The 20,039-nt window shown below is 35.6% G+C and overlaps 1 protein-coding gene across 1 annotated transcript; it reads right to left on the reverse strand.

Annotated features, from left to right (window-relative positions):
- Nucleotides 1–1,817: 1,817 nt before the first annotated feature.
- Nucleotides 1,818–3,469, reverse strand: LOC139870782 (dof zinc finger protein DOF1.4-like). Its single transcript, XM_071858561.1, has one exon. It carries the CDS (start codon nucleotides 3,321–3,323, stop codon nucleotides 2,403–2,405), a length of 921 nt encoding a protein of 306 aa, XP_071714662.1. The 5' UTR covers nucleotides 3,324–3,469; the 3' UTR covers nucleotides 1,818–2,402.
- Nucleotides 3,470–20,039: the final 16,570 nt, after the last annotated feature.

A 20,039-nucleotide genomic window follows, 5' to 3' on the forward strand; every position in this document is an offset into this window, starting at 1 on the left:
ATAATGGCGATTAAGTGTCCTATATGTATCTGTGTGGTATTGAATCAAGAGATCATTTATTCTTCTCGTGCAATTTAGCGACTAACCTTTGGATTAAACTAAGGGTTTGGGGTGAAGTTAATTTCTTTGTTTTTGCTAGTTGGACTAAGGTGCTGAGTTGGGCCGAAAATTGGGCCGGATCCAAGGTTTAATTGAATCGGGTTATTTTGATCTTTGCTGCTTGTTTATGGGCTATTTGGAGCTAAGAGTTCTGTTTTCAAATGCTAAAATCAGAAAATGAGATTTGTTTAACTTTATTAGATTTTTTTTATTGGCTTGTAATAGAGGTAGAGATGATATATTTTTGAAACATTTGACTCTTTAAATCGTTTTAGTTTTTTGGTTTTTTGGAAATTTCTAAACATAACCCCAAGGACTATCCTTAAAGTTTTAACACATGTTTAGTATGTTTGTACTATTTTAATAACCACCCCACTAACATGAAAATAACCAACTTTCTAAATCTTTTGTATTTGTAATCCTTTGAATCCAATAATTTGCTTGAAATCCAACGGACCAATCAGAGCGCGACATGTGGTGCGACAATCACATGTGATTGAAAAAAATATAAAAATAAAAGTTTTTATTAATTTTTTTTAAAATTTTATTTTTTTATAAAACCTTTTTTTTTGAAAAAAAATTTTCTAATTTTTTTTTTAAATATAACATGTCAAATCCAATCACATGTGATTGTAAAACTCAATCACATGTGATTCTGCATGTCAAATTCAATCATATGCGATAGGAAAAAAAAACTTCAACCGACTCTAATTCAGTGATTTGATCAAGTTTGTTAGCGTTACGTGATCATATCTTCAAAACTTCAGACTTTAATTCGATGATTTGATCAAGTTTTGATAAAAAAAAAATTGGTGTTTAAAGGTTTTAGCACAAACTTACTGATATTCGTCATTTTACCAAAAAAAAAAAAAAAATTTCAATCACATGTGATTGGATTTGACATGCAGAATCACATGTGATTGAGTTTTACAATCACATGTGATTGGCATGCAGAATCACATGTGATTTACTGCATGTCAAATCCAATCACATATGATTAAAAAAATAAATTTCGAAACAAAAAAAAATTTCGAAAAAAAATTAAATTTTTTTTCAATAACATGTGATTATCACGCCACGTGTCACACTCTGATTGATCCCTTGAATCTCAACTTAAAAATTGAATTAATTTGAATATTTCTCAATGCACAAAATTTTTCTTAAAGATAGCCCTTAGAGCTATCATTAGAAAACTCTCTTGTTTTTATACCTTTAGTTACGAGGTCGAGGATTAATCCAAGTTGATTGCCGTTAAAAAAATAAGTATTGTATTGCAACTGCAAATTGCAATGTAATCTAGATAACTAATTTGATTGAACAAAACCATATTGATCGTATTTTATATTATTTAAATTGTTTTACCAACTTATTGCATGGAACATAACCCAAAGTTAAGTGCATTATTCTTGTGCTACACATTCCAAGAGACGGTTCAAAGAATCTAATAAAGTTTAAGTGAACATGTTCCCAGGTTTCAAGATTCCTTGTTAACTCATATAAACACATTAGATATGTCAACCTTAAATTACTTTCGTTTAATTAAACAAAACTTACTCTTGTCCACGTTAATTTAATACTAGCTACATGAGCATATAATCTATTCGATCATCTTTTCATAAACACAACTCTTAACGTATAGCTAAAAAGAATTTTACCAACGCTTTGATCAAACAACACATATATTGAGTTTAAAAACTAAAAAAGAGATGACAAACTACAAAATTCAAACACCAATGTAAGATATAACATTAAAAATACCCCATGTCTTCTATACCAATATACCCTCATTCATTCCCTCTTACCTTAATCTATAAAGAAAGACACAACCTATTGAGATTAAAATATCCATCCCAACAATAAAAACCATCACAAACCATAATTTTTTTTTTTCGAAAAGCACAAACCCTAATTTTTACTAGATTGATCCATGTATATACAAGAAAAGATAGTAAAAACAAACCCGGAGAATTGAACCCAAAATCTTGATAGCAAATTCTTGTAATCTTGATGTTTAAACTTGGGCCGGTGAGATGAAGAGGATCCGAGGTTCCTCTCGGCGCAAAACCAATTTATTAATTCCAAACCGTATTCACTTAAAAATTTAGAAGGCTGGAATGAACGTTTGCTAGCTGACATGATCACTCCGATCCTTTTCCCCTCTCATCGATGATTCGATACGAATATTTGCCTATACTAACAAGAACAAACGAAATTTAATTGAAAAAACACAAAGGTGGTCGATTGATCATGTGAAAAACGATCATAAGCTGGAATTCGAAGCAAGTTTTCTGGGGATTTAAGGATTAGATTAAAGAAGAAACTGAGGAATTAATGTTATTCGTTGGATCAAGCCACCCTCCCCCTTCATTATCCCATAAAATAGAATTCGGATCAGCTGATTGTATTTGATCATTATTTTTATTTTGTCCATGAAAATTGTTATTGCTCCATTCCATTCTGTTTTGTAAATCTTCCATATTGTGATCTTTAACAATCAAACCACCATCGTACGTTGAAAACCCAATAAATTTTTGTTGTTGATTTATGCTTGAAGCTAAGAGAGAAGCCATAGTAGGAGCACTAGTTGAGCTAGAAGTCGAACCACCTCCATACATGGAAGAATTCATGTAGTTCGAAAAACTTATATTGGAATTATAATCATGATTCGCCATAACTGTGCCCCCGGTTGAAGCTCCTAAACCGGATGCGTTCATATGAGATTGAATAAGATCATAACCGGAAACAAGGCTTCCATCTACGCCAGAAACCCTAGTATCAAATCTTGGAAAATTAGGGTTTTGTGGTAATAGCCCATAAAACAAAGGGTTAAGATGATGATTACTGTTACTATTTGTAGTAGCTGAAGATGGGATTTGATTATCAAGATTAGGGTTAGGTTTTGTGTGATTATTAAGTAATGTTGATGATTGATTGGGTGTAACATTAACATTAGTTGTAATTGGTCTTTTGACTCTTTTGTTCTTCCTACAACCACCACCCACAGGGACATTCCTCAAAGTGCCACCTCTAGTCCAATACCTTTTACAAGCTTTACAGAAATGTCTAGGCTGCGACAAACTGTAATTATTGTAGTAACAAAACTTAGTGTTTGATGAATCACATCGCGGGCACTTTAATGCGTCATGTGACGGTTGTTGATGTTGTTGTTCTTGTGGTTGTTGAAGTGGAATTGGTTTCTCCATAACAAGAAGTTGAGAAGCCATCAAGTCATGATAGTTGTGACCGCGCGCCGTCTGATGCTAAAAATGTTATGGAAGTTAGAAACCAAAGTGGAAAAAATTATGTGGTGTTTTGTATTTGGTTTGTGAAGGTTAAGAAGAAGATGAAAAACAATTAGAAAGATGGAGATAGATACTCATTCCAAATGCTAGAAAACAAAGACATGGGTCATGTTTTGTTGTCTAAAGACTTAATAATTGAGACAGAGAGAGAACTTGTGGCCACAGGTTAAATGATGTATTCTAGACATGGGTATGCCACTATCAATCTTCAAAATTCTCATGGTAATATTTAATTAAACTTATGAAAAAGGATCCATAAAATGCACATGCAACACATATTTTAAATTATAGATAATAACGTACACGGACACGATGACTCCGGAATGACCACAAAGCGAATGGTCGTTGTGAAGTTAGTCGACTCGCAAAAAGAGTCGAAAACCCAGATATAAACAAAAAAAGACAGATATCTAATATTTAACATCTTCGTATTCAAAAGAAAAGTTACGCGAATGGTCCCTGTGGTTTACTTCAGATAACGAGAGGTCTGTGTACTTTTTTTGACGTTGTTGATCACTATTTTCCCTCGGGATTAGATCCCCGCAGACCCAGAACACGGATGAGAAATCCGTGGGGTGGCTTCAATCAGTCTTTGGACCAAGCTGAAGTTGGTCCGTGTAGTGTTCTGTTGCTAAGCGGTTAAAGTTTTAGAGTGAGAAAGTACTGTGTAAGAGAGAAAGTGTACTTCTCTCTGACTGAAGTTTAGATGTAAAATGTAGTGACCCAGGGGGTCTATTCATAGGCGTAGAATGTCCGAAATTCTCGGAAACACGTGTCAAACGCTGATTAATTCATTTATGCGAAATATCCATAACCGACTTTGGTGTGGGCTGACATGGTTGTGTGCCGCTCACGCGCCTAATCAAGGGCTTAAGCATAGAAGCTGTCTGCAGAGCTTACGCATGACGCTGAACGGCCTGCTGACCGCTGGACGAATAATCCTAAAAACTGTCAAAATTATCTTTTATGCATTTCGATCCTTTCTTTTGTGTAAAAATGATGTTTTTATGCGTGTATTCCATAAGATACACCATTATAGATGTCAAAATAATACAAATTATTCACATTTAAGACTCAAATACTATATAGTAAGTGTCAAAAAACATGAACAAACATCTAAGTTCGTTAATTATACAACTGAACATAAGCATACCACTCGTTCGTAAATTTTAATAACTTTTCTTTTAATCACGATCAATTTTGTTTTTCCGTTTCGTTCGTAAAGTTTTAAAAACATATGCATTGTTTACTAATAGTTTAGTGAACAGTATATGCATATTAATGTATAACAATATTCTTGTTTAATTTTTTCTCTGCTTTTTTCCAAAATTTAAACGAAAGTGGTTGTTTATGGTTAACTATAACAATTGAAAGGTGCCGATGCAAATGGAAAAGTTCATAACTAGAAAACTTCACTAATTAAAATGTTAAAAGGAAGTCAGAGAAACCAAAATCTTGAAAAATATTACACTTTTTTTTAATTATTGTATATTACGATCAAATTTATCTGTATAACTAGAAGTTTAATGGACAAGGAAAATCTTTGTTGTTTTATTGAAGGAATTTTGGATTCGTGCAAGGAAACAAAAGTTAAAGGACAAAATAATAGGATTATAAACCTGTGATGAGTATTTTTCCAGTTAATTAATGCATAGTTTAATTGATTTCACGTGATTAAGGGTCTAAAAGATGACATCCACTAAAACGATATCACTCGTTATTTTCACTTTTTTGAATTCAAATATACCTTGTTTGACTATGAAAAATACAAAATTTTAATATTAATTGAAAACATTTTTCAATCAAAATATTACGGTTTTACTCGCAATCGAATTCCGATTATATCAAAAAGAATCCGTGTTTGAGTGTCAATTTGGTCGATGATCAGGTTAATTTTGACTTGAGTGCAATTTATGGGAGAACCGCCTCTTTATACTTCGAGTGGACGTGTTAACCCCTCGCGATTGTAAACGTTATTCAAGGATCTTAGAATCAACATAACACGATATAGAGGCGGAATAACACTAGAACATGCAATAAATCGAATATACTAGGGTTCTGGGGTCGTACGAGTCAAACCAAGATGAAATCTTGGTTAACACGAAGCCTAAACATGATATTATGTGGTATTTAGACGTAAGAGACAAGTTGCAGACGACCTAGGGTTAATATGGTGCCTAACCTAACAAATAAACATGTTTATATACTGTCTGCAGAGACAGTCGGTCGACTGACTCCGTCAGTCGGTCGACTGACTCCGTCAGTCGGTCGACTGTCTGTTGAGTCGATCGAAGATCAACTTACACCCACCTAGACTGTCGACCGACAGTGTCCGCATTCGATCGACTGACTGACTCAGTCGGTCGATTCTCAGATCAGTTTTAACTATTGATTTGAATATTTACGTACATTAACAAATATTCAATAGTCACAATGTTAATTATTACATACCGAGTTATACGTTAACGAATATAGAACTAGGGATTCACGAATATGCACTAACAAACTCCCCCTAAGACCTAATTCTACTTAAATCTTCGATCCTCCTTCAGTCTTGATACGGATCTGTAACCAAGTTGTTCAAGTAGCAGACTTTCGCAACGCGTAAAAGTTGCTCTGCTTGAACTTTATTTTCCTTGCGATACATCATCTGGTTGTAATACAGAGTGAAGATATCCTCCTCGCAGCAGTTCTCAACCACAAAGGATCTAGCACTCGTATTGAATCATTCTCGTCGTCCTTTGTCTTTTCTCACACGATGAGCGCTTCTTCCGAGTGCTCATCATAATACCACCAGCGAAAACGATGGCTGAAATGTTGCGACATCTTTTTTAGTGGCACTTTCTTCATGTAGTTTCCCGCTTTAAATTTTGCAATACATTTCCTTTCGCCCATTTTCTTGTTTGTTCAATAGAAGATCTTTACAAACTGCGTCTTCAAAGTTCTTCGACATAAACGATCTCCTTATAAGTCTCGCAACAATGTTAGTGGTTCTTGCATAATCTTTGTACAACATCTTTAACCTGGAAACTTCCATGAATTTTAAGTAAGGCAATGACTTGAAGTCCCATCCGTATTTGAGATAGTCAACCTCAATCTCCTTTTTGACCGCATACACGTCTAGTTCCTTGATGTAGGCCTAGGCGAGAACTTTTCATTTAGCCAAGCAAGTGTTCTTACGATCAATGAATTTAACAAACTTTAGCTCTAACTTCTGCTTTACACAATATTCTCTGATCCTCATTAGGATCTTCCATTCTTCTTCTAAAATTTTAACCTTTTCTTTGTTTATTCTGGCCGTTAAAAAACCCCTCGGGTAACACTTCAGTCTTTTCCTTCTCCGCACATTTACGGTTCAAAAATTCTTCATCAAACTTGAAAAAATCCACTAAATGGTTGATCAGATGTATTTACACCATCGTACTACGGATATTCCTCAGCTGTGACATCTTCGATGACCACCTCGTCAAAATTGACTTCGCATTCATTCTCAACAACTAATTCAAAAGATTTATTACTAGAGTTGGAGGTACCTGCAAAAGATGTGTCAGCTTGCGCCTCGACAGATGAACTTGCACGTTGCTGTTACCCCACAGTTTTATTTGGATGTTTGCTAGTGCCAAAAGCCGATTTTGTGTGCTTTTTGGAGAACTCCAACATCATCCAATCCATTCTATCATCAAGGGATTGAAAGCTCGATTCCTGCATCATTGAAGATCATTATCCATCCAGGTTTAATCTTTTGTTCATCAACAACAGTTATGCTTTTTAATATTTTGATTATGTCTTTGAATATGAATGTTGGCAAAATATTTTATCTTCATATAGGCTTAATACAATTGTTAGATGTTATTTTGATTGATTGATTAGTTAACATTTGTTGATTTATTGTTTGAGCAATATATGGATCTTGTTGACACTTATGAACAAATTGGTTGATGTATGCAATTGTCCATTGAAGTGAACACTTGTGGGAGTCTATAGTTTATGTTTTTAATTGCTTAACACTATATTGATTGATTGATTGTGGTTGTCCAATTGATTGACACAAATTGAACTCTATTATAATTGTTCAAGTGGTTATTTGGGTTGGGTCAATTGAACTTTATTTGGACCAAGGAAATTGAATCAATTTGTGAACTAGTTCATATAGGGGTTGGTTGTGTTCAACGAACGTTGGCACAATTGTTGATTATAGAGAACTCTGAGTCACAGCTAATATCTTATAATCAATTAATTTAGTTAACCACAGTCTAAAGGTATACAGTGATATGGAACCCTGCACTTGTGTAATCTTGATTGTTGTGTTCACTAAAGAGAACTCTTTGTGAACCAGTTAGTTGAGTTGCATTTGTATGATTGTTGATCAGAACTTTAACTAAGAACATCCAACATTGTGAAAAGTGCCTAGGTAGAGGTATTTCCTACCATCTGATTTATATCTCTCTTTAAATTGCTTTATTAATATAAACACAAAAATATTGTCTTTTTATTTGAATCTCTTTGATTTGGCTAATCATTAAATAACCAACCCCAAATTGTATGCATGTTTATTTATTTCATTCTTTTTAGTTTAATAACTTATTAGTCAATAATCTTGAATTGCGTCTAAACTGTCCTTGGAACGATACTTGGAGTTACCAAATCTATGCTGCTACACGATCGGTTACACTGCCCGTAAGTGTAATATTCTTTTAACCGGTAGTTTTCCATTTATAATTTATATACACGATTTTACACGTCAGTCACCAGAACACATTTTTACAAACTGAAAGCAAGCAAGCGAGGTCAAAATTGACTAACAGAAAGGAGAAAGAAACTAAAGAAAGGAAAGGAGGTTTTTATATGAAGAAAAAACAACAGATATAAACGTCCCTGACCGTACACTTGTCATGATCCGCATGAAAAAGGAGAGCAGGAATTTAATGCAAGTTGCAGATGATATGACAGCCATCACATCATGTCTGCTGCAAAGTTAATGCTACAATTGAGTTCGACACCACGCGCAATTCTTGGGCATAATATCGAACTGGGGGACTTAATGATACGCATATCACATCACACGTGCACTACATGTGCGTCACACAAATTAGAAGCACATCCAGCGCTCACCACAAGTAAAACTACGCTAGATGCATATCGTACGATGGCGCGCGGTACTAAATGAAAGAAGAGGACAAGATACATGTACAACATGTTCCCCACAATCACCTAAATTTACAGACATCCGAAAAGATAGTACCAAGTACTATTCCCCTGTCCCTCCACCATACAAACACGCTTGTACAAATTGGAAAGGGCAATGCACGATACGTGCCACCAATAGGCGAAGCGTATTGCGACTATAAGTAAGGGACCTAGATGTAGAGAGAAGGAGGAAGGGAATTCACCTTTATTTACACATATATATTATTAGTAAAACATACAATGACCTCACTACACGAGCTATCTGCGTAGCGCAGTTGTTACCCGCGCTACCGGACTTACAGCACTACTCCTTCAATGTCCAAAAAAATGGAGATAAATGATCTTCATAGGATCTCGCAAATAGAAAAAATATATTACACTATGATCTCATTCATTTGGAATTTCGGCTTCACCAATGAGTGGGTATGGGAAAGTGACTTAATCCGGTTTGCTTATACTTATACCATATACCATCTAAAGATGGGCTATTTTCTTTCGTTATATGGTTCTTATATTATGAATGCGTATTATTAACCACCATCTTCAATTATTTAGGGGAAAAAAGGAATAAGTACAAGTGGCGTGAAAATTATATGTACATCTGATTATATATGAACAATACAGAGTAATAGTACAATAAAATGATCAATATGCGCTTAATTTGTTTATATTTTGAATGAAGGTCGTAATAGAAGAAGACAAAGACTAGCAACAAAGGAGGACAAAAGAGCCAAAGAGGTCAAAGTAGTGGGTGTTCATATTCGTTGAGTAGGTCATTCCACATGACAAATATATAGAGATCAACATGGAATCCATGAAAGCTGCCCAACATAACACCCACGTTAAATGGATCAATATTCAAGTTATATTTGTGCAAAATAGAATGGCAGGACAATCATATGGTTGGCTTAAAAAGGGATGTCTCACATAAATTTTTGACATTTTAGTAGCATGTATATGTGGCTATCATAGAATAAAAGACTCAATTCATCCTAATTTAATTGTTTATTTAGTATGGAGTATTATTTTTAATTTATTTTATATTAATTATTCATATATATATATATATATATATATATATATATATATATATATATATAATTCAATATGTATTTATCCATATCTATATTTTATTTATTTATTTATTTATTTTATATATAATAAGAAAACTTTAATTAGGTAATTGATGTGTGGCGTAAAGTTACTTTTATTTTCGACGCCGGTCGTTGGAGTTCAGCGAAGATGAGTTCGGCTTGCGTGATCATGTTAGTTTTAAATTTATAATTTGCTGAATCTCAAAACATATTACACTAACTAACTTACAAGTAAGTAAGTGGTAAATAAGACATGAGATCGTTCTACAATCAAGAAAAATAGAAACATAGTTTACCATTTTTTAAAAGGGGAAAATCACACCTTGAAGGTGCGTAAGTTGGTAAATTTTGTTTTATATTATAAATATAAATAAAAAATACAGAACACAACTCTTACACAAATAATACATTGCAATAAATGAAAATAGATAACATTACTAGGGTGCAGTTATAAAGTGGTTATTCACTTTAAAAAGATGATTGATTTTAAATACTAAGAATGGGGACAATTTCTAGTTATATAAAAAAAATATTGTAAACACTGAGGTCATCCCTAATTAGTCCAGTTCTAATTAAGGATGTTGTGACGACCCGATAAAATCGCCATTGACGGCGCCATCAACTTAGGTCCCATTACGTGGTCATAGTCCCTAAATGAGACGTGTTTGACCAAAATTATGTCGCATTCATTTGAAACGTGTATGACTTACAAAATTTTAAGTTACCAAACGGTTCGACAACAAGTTTAAGTTTACAAAAGTTAATAAGTATAATTGAAATAACTTGCGACATAATATAAGTTGAAAATCACGAAGGCTATCAATAGCGTATGCATGTAAACATTAAGTTTGAATCCAAAGGTGCTATCACTAGCGTATGCATGTATGCTTGACCCTAAGCAAGTAATCAAAGTGTGCGGAAGCATGTATCAAATAGCCAAGTATGATGAACCTGAGAAACATATAGAAAACTGTCAACGAAAAACGTTGGTGAAATCATAGGTGTATTTGTAAACGTTGTTTTTGAACCACAAGATTTAGTATAAGTTGATTATCCAAATTGTTTGCATTCCAAAGTTGTTATACGTTCGCAAGCACCCAATTATCAAGACTTAACTGTTTTACGAACCCCATTATCATAGTATTAGAACCTACACTATACCCGAAAAAATATTTCATCCGCTAACGCTAGCATACCATCTGAATGAGGGCGCGTCAAGCCCGTATGGATCTACACAACATAAGTTCATGTTTACACCCTACAAGTGTAACTAATGATAATTGAATTGAGGCTTTTTGTTCTAACTCGCTGTGGAATGTTTGTTTTCGTACTTGTGTTCAAAGCATAAAAGTATGATACGTATATGTTTATCATCCCATGATTTAAAGAATAAAAGTTGTTGAAAAGATGGGACTATGATCTCACCTTGAGTGCACGAGTATAAAGGTACTTCACAAAGTAAACGTGTACATGAAAGTTGTTTAGCCTTGACCTAAACAAATAAGTTGTATCAATTACCGGTTACGACACAAGGTCGGGCGAAATGTGTTCAATTAGTCCTATTGCTCGTTATGACTCGATTATATAGCATGCAAATCAAATTGTCAAGTTTCATGCAAGATATAAGTATAAAAGCAAGTTAGAATGATTGCATAAGTATTTGGTTAAGTTTGACTAAAAGTCTAACTTGGTCAAAGTCAAAGTCAAAGTCAACGGGGTCGGGTCGGGTTTCTGACTATTGTTTCATGATGAGAAATCATATATAAGCATGTTGGCCAAGTTTCATGTTAATCGGAGTTACGAGTAAGCGGGGGTGAATTTGTAAAAACATAAAATAATTTGGTCTACTTTTTCTGCACAGGAGCGGCGCACCAAGACCAGGTGCGGCGCTCTTGAAGACTCAGGAGCGACGCTCTCATCTCTAGAAACAGCGTTCCTGATGCCTAGTGAAAAACTCCACAAAAGACAGGCCAGGAGCGGCGCTTTTAGTACAAAAGCGATGCTCTTGTACCTGGGGAATGTAGCGACCCGACAAAATCGTCATTGACGGCGCCGTCTACTTAGGTCCCGTTACGTGGTCATAAGTCTTTAAAACAACGTTTGACCCAAAATTTGTCGCATTCATTTCAAATGTAAGGATGTTTCAAGGATTACAAAAGTAGTACAACGACTAGTTACATTACAACGTTTAAAGTACAAATGAAACCTATGCGACACAATTTTAAAGTAAGTCAAAAGACGCTCCATGTATGCATGTATACTTGACATCCAAGCAAGTATCAAAAGTGAGCGGAAGCATGTATCACTAACCATTCAAGGACCTAAGAAAACATAAAGAATCTGTTAATGAAAACGTTGGTGAAATCATAGGTTTAGCAAGTATATTGTATTGAACCACAAGGTTTAGTATGAATTGATTATCCGAATCGTTTACATTCCAAAAAAATGTCATTTGTATCACGAGCACCCAATTACCAAAGCTTAACTGAATCTTTCCTCTGAATTTTGAATCTATAGTGTTAGAACTTACACTATACGCGATAAAATTATATTTCTTTCACTAACGGTAGCGAACCATCTGAATGAGGGTTCGTCAAACCCGTATGGCCACACAACATAATTACTCGCGTATACTTACACCCTGCAAGTGTAACTACTGATAATTGGATTGAGGAATTTTGTTCTAACTCGTACGTATCTTTGTATTCGTATTTGTGTTCGATGTATAAAAGTATGGAATGTATATGTTTCTCAGCCCACGAATTAAAATAATAAAAGTTGTTGAAAAGGTGGGACTATGATCTCACCTTGAGTGCAAGAGTATAATAGTACTTCAAAAGTAAACGTATGCAAGAACAAATGCTAGTCTTGACCTAAACAAGTAGGTTGTATCAATAACGGTAACACGATTGGTCAAAGTTGTTCAATTAGTCTTATGGCTCATTACGACTCGATTATATAGCATGTGAGTCAAATTGTCAAGTTTCATGCAAGATATATGTATAAAAGCATGTTAGAACGATTGCATAAATATTTGATTAAGTTTGACTAAAAGTCAAACTTGGTGAAAGTCAATTAAAAAGTCAACACGTTCGGGTCAGGTCTCGAACAAATTTTCTAAGTTTCCTAATCATATATGAGCATGTTAGAACAAGTTACATGTTAATCGGAGGTGCGTAGCATAGCTGGAATTAAACAAAAAATGACCATTTTGGGCAGTCTGCCTCAGATGCGCCGCATCTGCCACAGATGCGCCACATCCAGTAGTGATGCGCCGCATCAGTACCTGATTCCAGTGAAACTGCTTAAGAACTTGACAAGTCTCGAACCAAACTTCTTTTTAACACAACTAACGAACCGTAAACACATAAAACGCATACCATACATCATTGGAAAGGTAATTTAACGAGGAATACAACTAACCACATATCATCAATCAAGTTTATCATTTAAAACAACAAAAACCTCGTCGAATAGTCGTTAAATGTTTATAATCAAAGTTTCAAGTTCTTAAAATGTATTTTATGATTCGGGAATCCAATTTACACATACGATATGCCATTTCGAAGGTAATTAAACATACAATACAACTAAACACTTACTAACAACATTTCATAGCATTCAATGCATCAAAAGTTCATATTTAAGTCTATCAAACCCTAACCAAAATCACAAAATCAATAATCATGTTAGTGGAGTTTTCTTAATCGACCTACACATCAAATTGAAGCTAATGATGCTAGTAACACATTTAATACATGAACTTTAACATAAAAACAACATTTATCCAAAACTCAAGATTAAACACACTTTTCAAGTTCATGCTAATTACACCAAAACATCAAGATCGAGCATACAAATCATATATTCATGTTAGACTCGAGCTATAGACACTAATTAACACACTTTAAAGTTTAAAAGATCAAGAAAAAGAAATTTAGTATTTTTAGAAAGTTACCCAAATGAGATGAAGTTGGTATCAAAACGTAGAGGATGAAGAGAGGATCACGAATATGTAGTCGGATTTGTTTTGAGCTTTCTAGATCCGAATTAGATGATGAATGAGTGATTTGGTGAGTTGATGAGATGAATGAGTGGTGATGAAGCACTTTGACTAGTCGACCTAGTCAATTCTTTGCCCACTTGGAATGTTTAGTCCCTCAAGTTTCAAAGCGGGTGCATGAATTAACCGAACGAATTATTTTGAAATACACGAGAGTAAACGGAAGATGTTATAATCCAATAACGAAACTATTAAGAACGTTAACTAATGGAGGATACGAATCTAGATACGAACGATATTATCAAAATAAAAAGACGGGCGTTAAAATAATTTAACGGAAAAATGCGGGATGTTACATTACCCACACCTTAAAAGAAATTTCATCCCAAAATTTTGTTGGAAGTAGTAGTCGATGTCTCTTCCTCGAGACCTTATGTTGTCAATTCTATGAATGAGTGAAGGTACTTCCTTTTCATTTGGTCCTCTTTTGGCATTCCAACGAATTTAGACAGTCGGGGTTTTACGTTGTCTTAAGATTTGGTTTTACGATCCATAATTTCAACCGATTCTCCTATTAAGTGGAGTTTGTCATCAATAGTAAGCTTATCTAGAAGAATAACACGCTCCTATTCCGCAGTACACGTCTCTAGGTTTGTTACATGGAATGTAGGATGAATGGAAACTTAATCGAGTTGGATGATCCAAACAGTATGTAGCGGGTCTAATACGCCCCAAGATTTTAAAAGTATCAATATCGCGGTTTTAACTTTCCATGTTCCCGAAATGAATTACAACTTTCCAAGGTGCGACTTTTCAATATTACGCGGTCACTCACTTGGAGTTCGATAGGTTTACGTCTAACATTGGCATAGCCCTTTTGGCGACTACGGGCTGTCTTGAGCCCTTCTCGGACTTGAACGATCTTAACGGTTATTTCTTGAATGAGTTCGGATCCGGTGATTTGATTGTCACCTACTTCGGCACAACGAATAGGAGAACGACATTTGCGGTCATATAAAGTTTCAAAAAGGTGTGGCACTAATACTCAAATGATAGCTACCGTTATAAGAGGAATCAACTAAAATCGATAATACAAGTTTGTAACATGTCTTTCCAAGATTTGAATCGTATGTTTGCTTGGTCCGTCGGGTTGTGGATGATATGCGGTACTCATGTCTAAACGTGTTCCCAAGGCTTCTTGTAAATCTAGAAGTGAAACGAGTATTGTGATCCAAAATAATTGACAATGGTACACCGTGTTGGAATAGAATCCTTTAAGATATGTTTGAACAAGTTAGTTAGGGCTCAAAAATGTTTGTTGGAACAATTTTCTTATCGGCTACTGAAAATGTTCGTCAGGGCTATTCACCCTCGTGGCGAATACTAGTAATACGTGAAGAGTCTCTCTCTCCATTGAGAATTTAGATAAACGATTTCCTTATACGGAAGTACGAGTGAAAAAGATAGGAGTGAAATGAGAATTTATAATAGAATAAGTTTACATCTTAATGTAGCCATATCGCGCATCTTGTGGCCAAATGTTGAGACTTGGTGGGAACGAGATAGTACACGTAGTTGTATAGTTCGGAGTTGAGTAGTAGTTGGCCGTATATAAGAAGCATAAGGACGATAAGTCAAAGAAGAAAGAGGTATCCTTGGATTGCGTGTTATTTTAGGTTCCAGTAATGTCAGACGGTAATAGTGAAATAACAGAGTTATGTAACACGGTACGTGGTGATGAGAAGGTTGATCAGGTCCATAATTAAGTATTCAAATTCTTCGTACAAAATAATGAATTTTAGTTTCCTTGATTTCGAGTCGAGAGAGTATGTCTTTCAGGCATTCACGTAGAAATATTTCCATATTTGAGTTCCATTTTGTGCTACACGAATTTGGCTAGTAAGGTGGGTGTGAATAATCACGTTCAAGGTCCGGACATGGAGAGGTTTAAATCTTTCCCTTAGTGAGTTAACGAGGTTAAAGGACGAGCAATACGGGAAAAGTCGGAAATGAATCTTTGGTAATAACCGGCGAGATCCAAGATTTTACGAATACAAGTCGGAGTCGTGAGGGTTTCTCGATTTCGTGTGGCTTCGATTTTCGAGAGATCTACTTTAATACCTTGACCACTAACAACTTGGTTTAGAAATTGGACTTCGTTTAGCCAAAATTCTCACTTGGAGAATTCGGCATAGAGTTGCTCTTTTCTCAAGAGTTCGAGCGTAGGACGGAGACGTTGTTCGTTTTCTTCTTCGCTTGAATTGAATAGGTTAAGACATCACCTATGAATATGATAACGGATTTGTCTAGATAAGTTTACATACGCGATTCATAAGGCCCATGAATACGGACGAAGCCTTAGTTAAACTGAACGACACTAAAAGAAATTCATAACTATCGTAACGAGTTTGGAAAGTGGTTTTGGAAACATCTTCTCCCTTAACCCTCAATTGATGATAACCGGAATGGAGGTCGATTTTGGAATACACACGGAATCCTTGTAATTGATCAAGAGGTCATCGATACGGGAAAGAGGATATCAGTTCTTTAACCGGAAGTTATTTAGTTCACGATAATCTGTACACATTCGTAGGGAAACAGTTTTCTTCTTAACAAATAGGTTTTGAGCTCCCTAGTTCTATAGGTATCAAGTCAATTTCAAATTCTTTACCCAAAAAAAGTTTAACGTACACCCTCCGATAAAATTTGTCAGCACGCAATAGTTTTTCGTTGGTCACTTGGATGGCATAAGTAGTGTCTAGGGGAGTGGTGGAGTGCAAAGAGTATGAACCAAAGTCCTGGATACAAAGCATTTATCGGCACCCGAATCGAGTAAACAAGAAACATGAGAGTTATCGAGAAGAAACTTACCCGTGACTAGTTGTCATCTCGGGCTTCCTCGGTGTTAATGTTGAAAGCTCGGTCACGTGCATTGGGGTTGGCTTTCCTCTCTGGGCACGCATTCCTAAAATGATCCGGTTGGCCACATTCAAAACAAACACCCAGTTTTGGTGCGTTGGGCCCCTTTTGAGCGATGGGAGCGGTATTCCTAAAATCGTGGGCCACATGGCCACTTCTTTGACATTTCATGCAAAATGATTTGCCACATTCACCAAGATGATGTTTGTAGCACTTGTTACAATAAGGTAGGTATCCGGCATAACCTTTCTTGCCATCGGATGTGAATGGCTTCTTGGTGAAGTTGTTGTTGTTGTTGTTGTTGTTGTTGTTGTTGTTGCTCGATTGGGGGGCTTCCCACTTTCTTTTCTTGCCACCTGATTTATCCTCGGCCTTAGGTGCTGACACTTCAATTTCGTCCAACGTTTCTATCAACTGGCGGGCCATCTTCAAAGCTTCTTGTAGGTTAGCGGGCTTGGATGACATCACTCCATGTTTGATGCTCTTAGGAAGACCATCCATGTAAAGTTCAACCCTTAGAGACTCGGGGTTCACGAGGTTTGGACACATCACGACTAGCTCAGAAAATCGTTGATTATAGGCCTTGAGGTCATTTCTGGCCGCCTTTAAACTTCTTAGCTCATTTTAGAGCCTTTGGGTCTCTTCGCATTCGGTGATCATCTTTTCTTTTAAGTCGGCCCAAGAGAGAGCGTGGGCTTTATCGGTACCCACCGATAACACATACGTATTCCACCATGTGAGAGCGATACCGGTGAAAGTGTGGGTGGAATATTTGACCTTGTCTTGGTCCCGGCAACCGCTTATGCTAAAAACGGCTTCCGTTTGCTCAAACCATCGAGTGGGAGCAACCGGTCCTCCGGTACCATCGAAAGTGTGAGGTTTGCACCCCATGAAAGCTTTGTAGGTGTAGTGACCCGAACTTTTCCATCTTTTTATATATTAATTGAGATTGTTATTTACATGACTAAATGTTTCCCACGTGTTAAGCAATCAAACTTGTTAAGACTTGTATAATTGAAATAGGTTTCATATAGACAATTGACCACCCAAGTTGACCGGTGATTCACAAACGTTAAAACTTGTAAAAACTATACGATGATATATATATGGTTATATATATATAGTTAAGATGATTTTATTATAAGTAAGTATCTCATTAGGTATTTTAACAATGAGTTATATACATAAAAAAGAGACTATTAAATTAAGAAACTCGAAAACGATATATATATAACGATTATTGTTATAAGAACGTCTTACTAGGTACATATGAATCATATTAAGATATTGATACACTTGGTTAATTATGTTAAATGATAAGTAAATATATCATTAAGTGAATTAACAAGACATATAAAAATAAGACTACTAACTTAATGATTTCGAAACGAGACATATATGTAACGATTATCGTTGTAACGACATTTAACTGTATATATATCATACTAAGATATATTATATATCATAATATCATGATAATGTAACAATTTAACATCTCATTTGATATAATAAACAATGGGTTAACAACATTTAACAAGATCGTTAACCTAAAGGTTTTAAAACAACATTTACATGTAACGACGAACGATGACTTAACGACTCAGTTAAAATGTATATATATGTAGTGTTTTAATATGTATTCATACACTTTTGAAAGACTTCAAGACACTTATCAAAATACTTCTACTTAACAAAAATGCTTACAATTCCATCCTCGTTCAGTTTCATCAACAATTCTACTCGTATGCACCCGTATTCGTACTCGTACAATACACAGCTTTTAGAAGTATGTACTATTGGTATATACACTCCAATGATCAGCTCTTAGCAGCCCATGTGAGTCACCTAACACATGTAGGAACCATCATTTGGCAACTAGCATGAAATATCTCATAAAATTACAAAAATATGAGTAATCATTCATGACTTATTTACATGAAAACAAAATTACATATCCTTTATATCTAATCCATATACCAACAACCAAAAACACCTAAAAACACTTTCATTCTTCAATTTTCTTCATCTAATTGATCTCTCTCAAGTTCCATCTTCAAGTTCTAAGTGTTCTTCATAAATTCCATAAGTAAAGTTTCATAAAAATCAAGAATACTTCCAAGTTTGCAAGTCTACTTCCAAGCTTTCTAATCCATTCCAAGTAATCATCTAAGATCAAGGAACCTTTGTTATTTACAGTAGGTTATCTTTCTAATTCAAGGTAATATTCATATTCAAACTTTGATTCAATTTCTACAACTATAACAATCTTATTTCGAGTGAAAATCTTACTTGAACTGTTTTCGTGTCATGATTCTGTTTCAAGAACTTTCAAGCCATCCAAGGATCTTTTAAAGCTAGATCCATTTTTTTCATTTCCAGTAGTTTTATCTAGAAAACTTGAGGTAGTAATGATGTTCATAACATCATTCAATTCATACATATAAAGCTATCTTATTCGAAGGTTTAAACTTGTAATCACTAGAACATAGTTTAGTTAATTAACTTACTACATTCGCCAAAGTGATGTTTGTTGCATTTGTTGCAAAGAGGTAGGTTCCCGGCATAACCTTTATTGCCGTCGGAGGTGTAAGGCTTCTTAGCAAAGTTGTTGTTGCTTGATTGGGAGGGTTCCCACTTTCTTTTGTTACCGCCCGATTTATCCTCGGCCTTAGGTGCCGGAACTACGATTTCGTCAACCGTTTCAATTAGTTGGCGAGCCATGTTCATAGCGGCTTGATGAGTAGTGGGTTTGGATGACATCACCCCTTGTTTGATGCTTTTTGGGAGACCGAGCATGTAGAGCTCAATCCTTTGAGATTCGGGGTTAACAAGATTAGGACACATCAAGGATAGTTCGGCGAAGCGTTGATTATAAGCTTTAAGATCGTTTCCGACCGCTTTCAAAGCTCTTAGTTCTTCCTCAAGCTTTCGGGTTTCTTCGCGCGGAAAATATTCAACAATCATCTTTTCCTTTAGATCGGCCCAAGAGAGGGCATGAGCTTCATCGGTACCCACCGATTGAACATAGGTGTTCCACCATGTTAGAGCAATTCCAGAGAAAGTGTGCGTGGAGTATTTGACCTTGTCTTGATCCCGGCAACCGCTTATGCTAAAGACGGCCTCGGTTTGTTCAAACCAACGAGTAAGCACAACCGGTCCCCCGGTTCCATCATAAGTGTGGGGTTTGCACCCCATGAAAGCTTTGTAGGAGCACCCTTCGCTAGAGTTACCGGCTCCTTGGTTGTTGTTGTTGTTGTTGTGGTTGTTATTATTATTGTTGTTGGATGAGTGACCGGCCATGGCCGCATCTACGGCGGTGGCTATCATCCGTTCGAGAGCTTGTTCGGGAGTTTCATTGGGGCGTACACGACGAGGAGCCATTGTTCCTTCAAGACACAAGAATATCATTGATTAGTATTCTCAATAATACTAACC

The sequence above is a fragment of the Rutidosis leptorrhynchoides genome, chromosome 1 (genome assembly GCF_046630445.1).
Source record: "Rutidosis leptorrhynchoides isolate AG116_Rl617_1_P2 chromosome 1, CSIRO_AGI_Rlap_v1, whole genome shotgun sequence".
In the NCBI taxonomy this organism is placed as follows: Eukaryota; Viridiplantae; Streptophyta; class Magnoliopsida; order Asterales; family Asteraceae; genus Rutidosis; species Rutidosis leptorrhynchoides.

Coding starts and splice junctions, on each gene's coding strand:
- LOC139870782 (XM_071858561.1), bottom strand. CDS start 3,323: ATGGCTTCTCAACTTCTTGTTATGGAGAAACCAATTCCACTTCAACAA.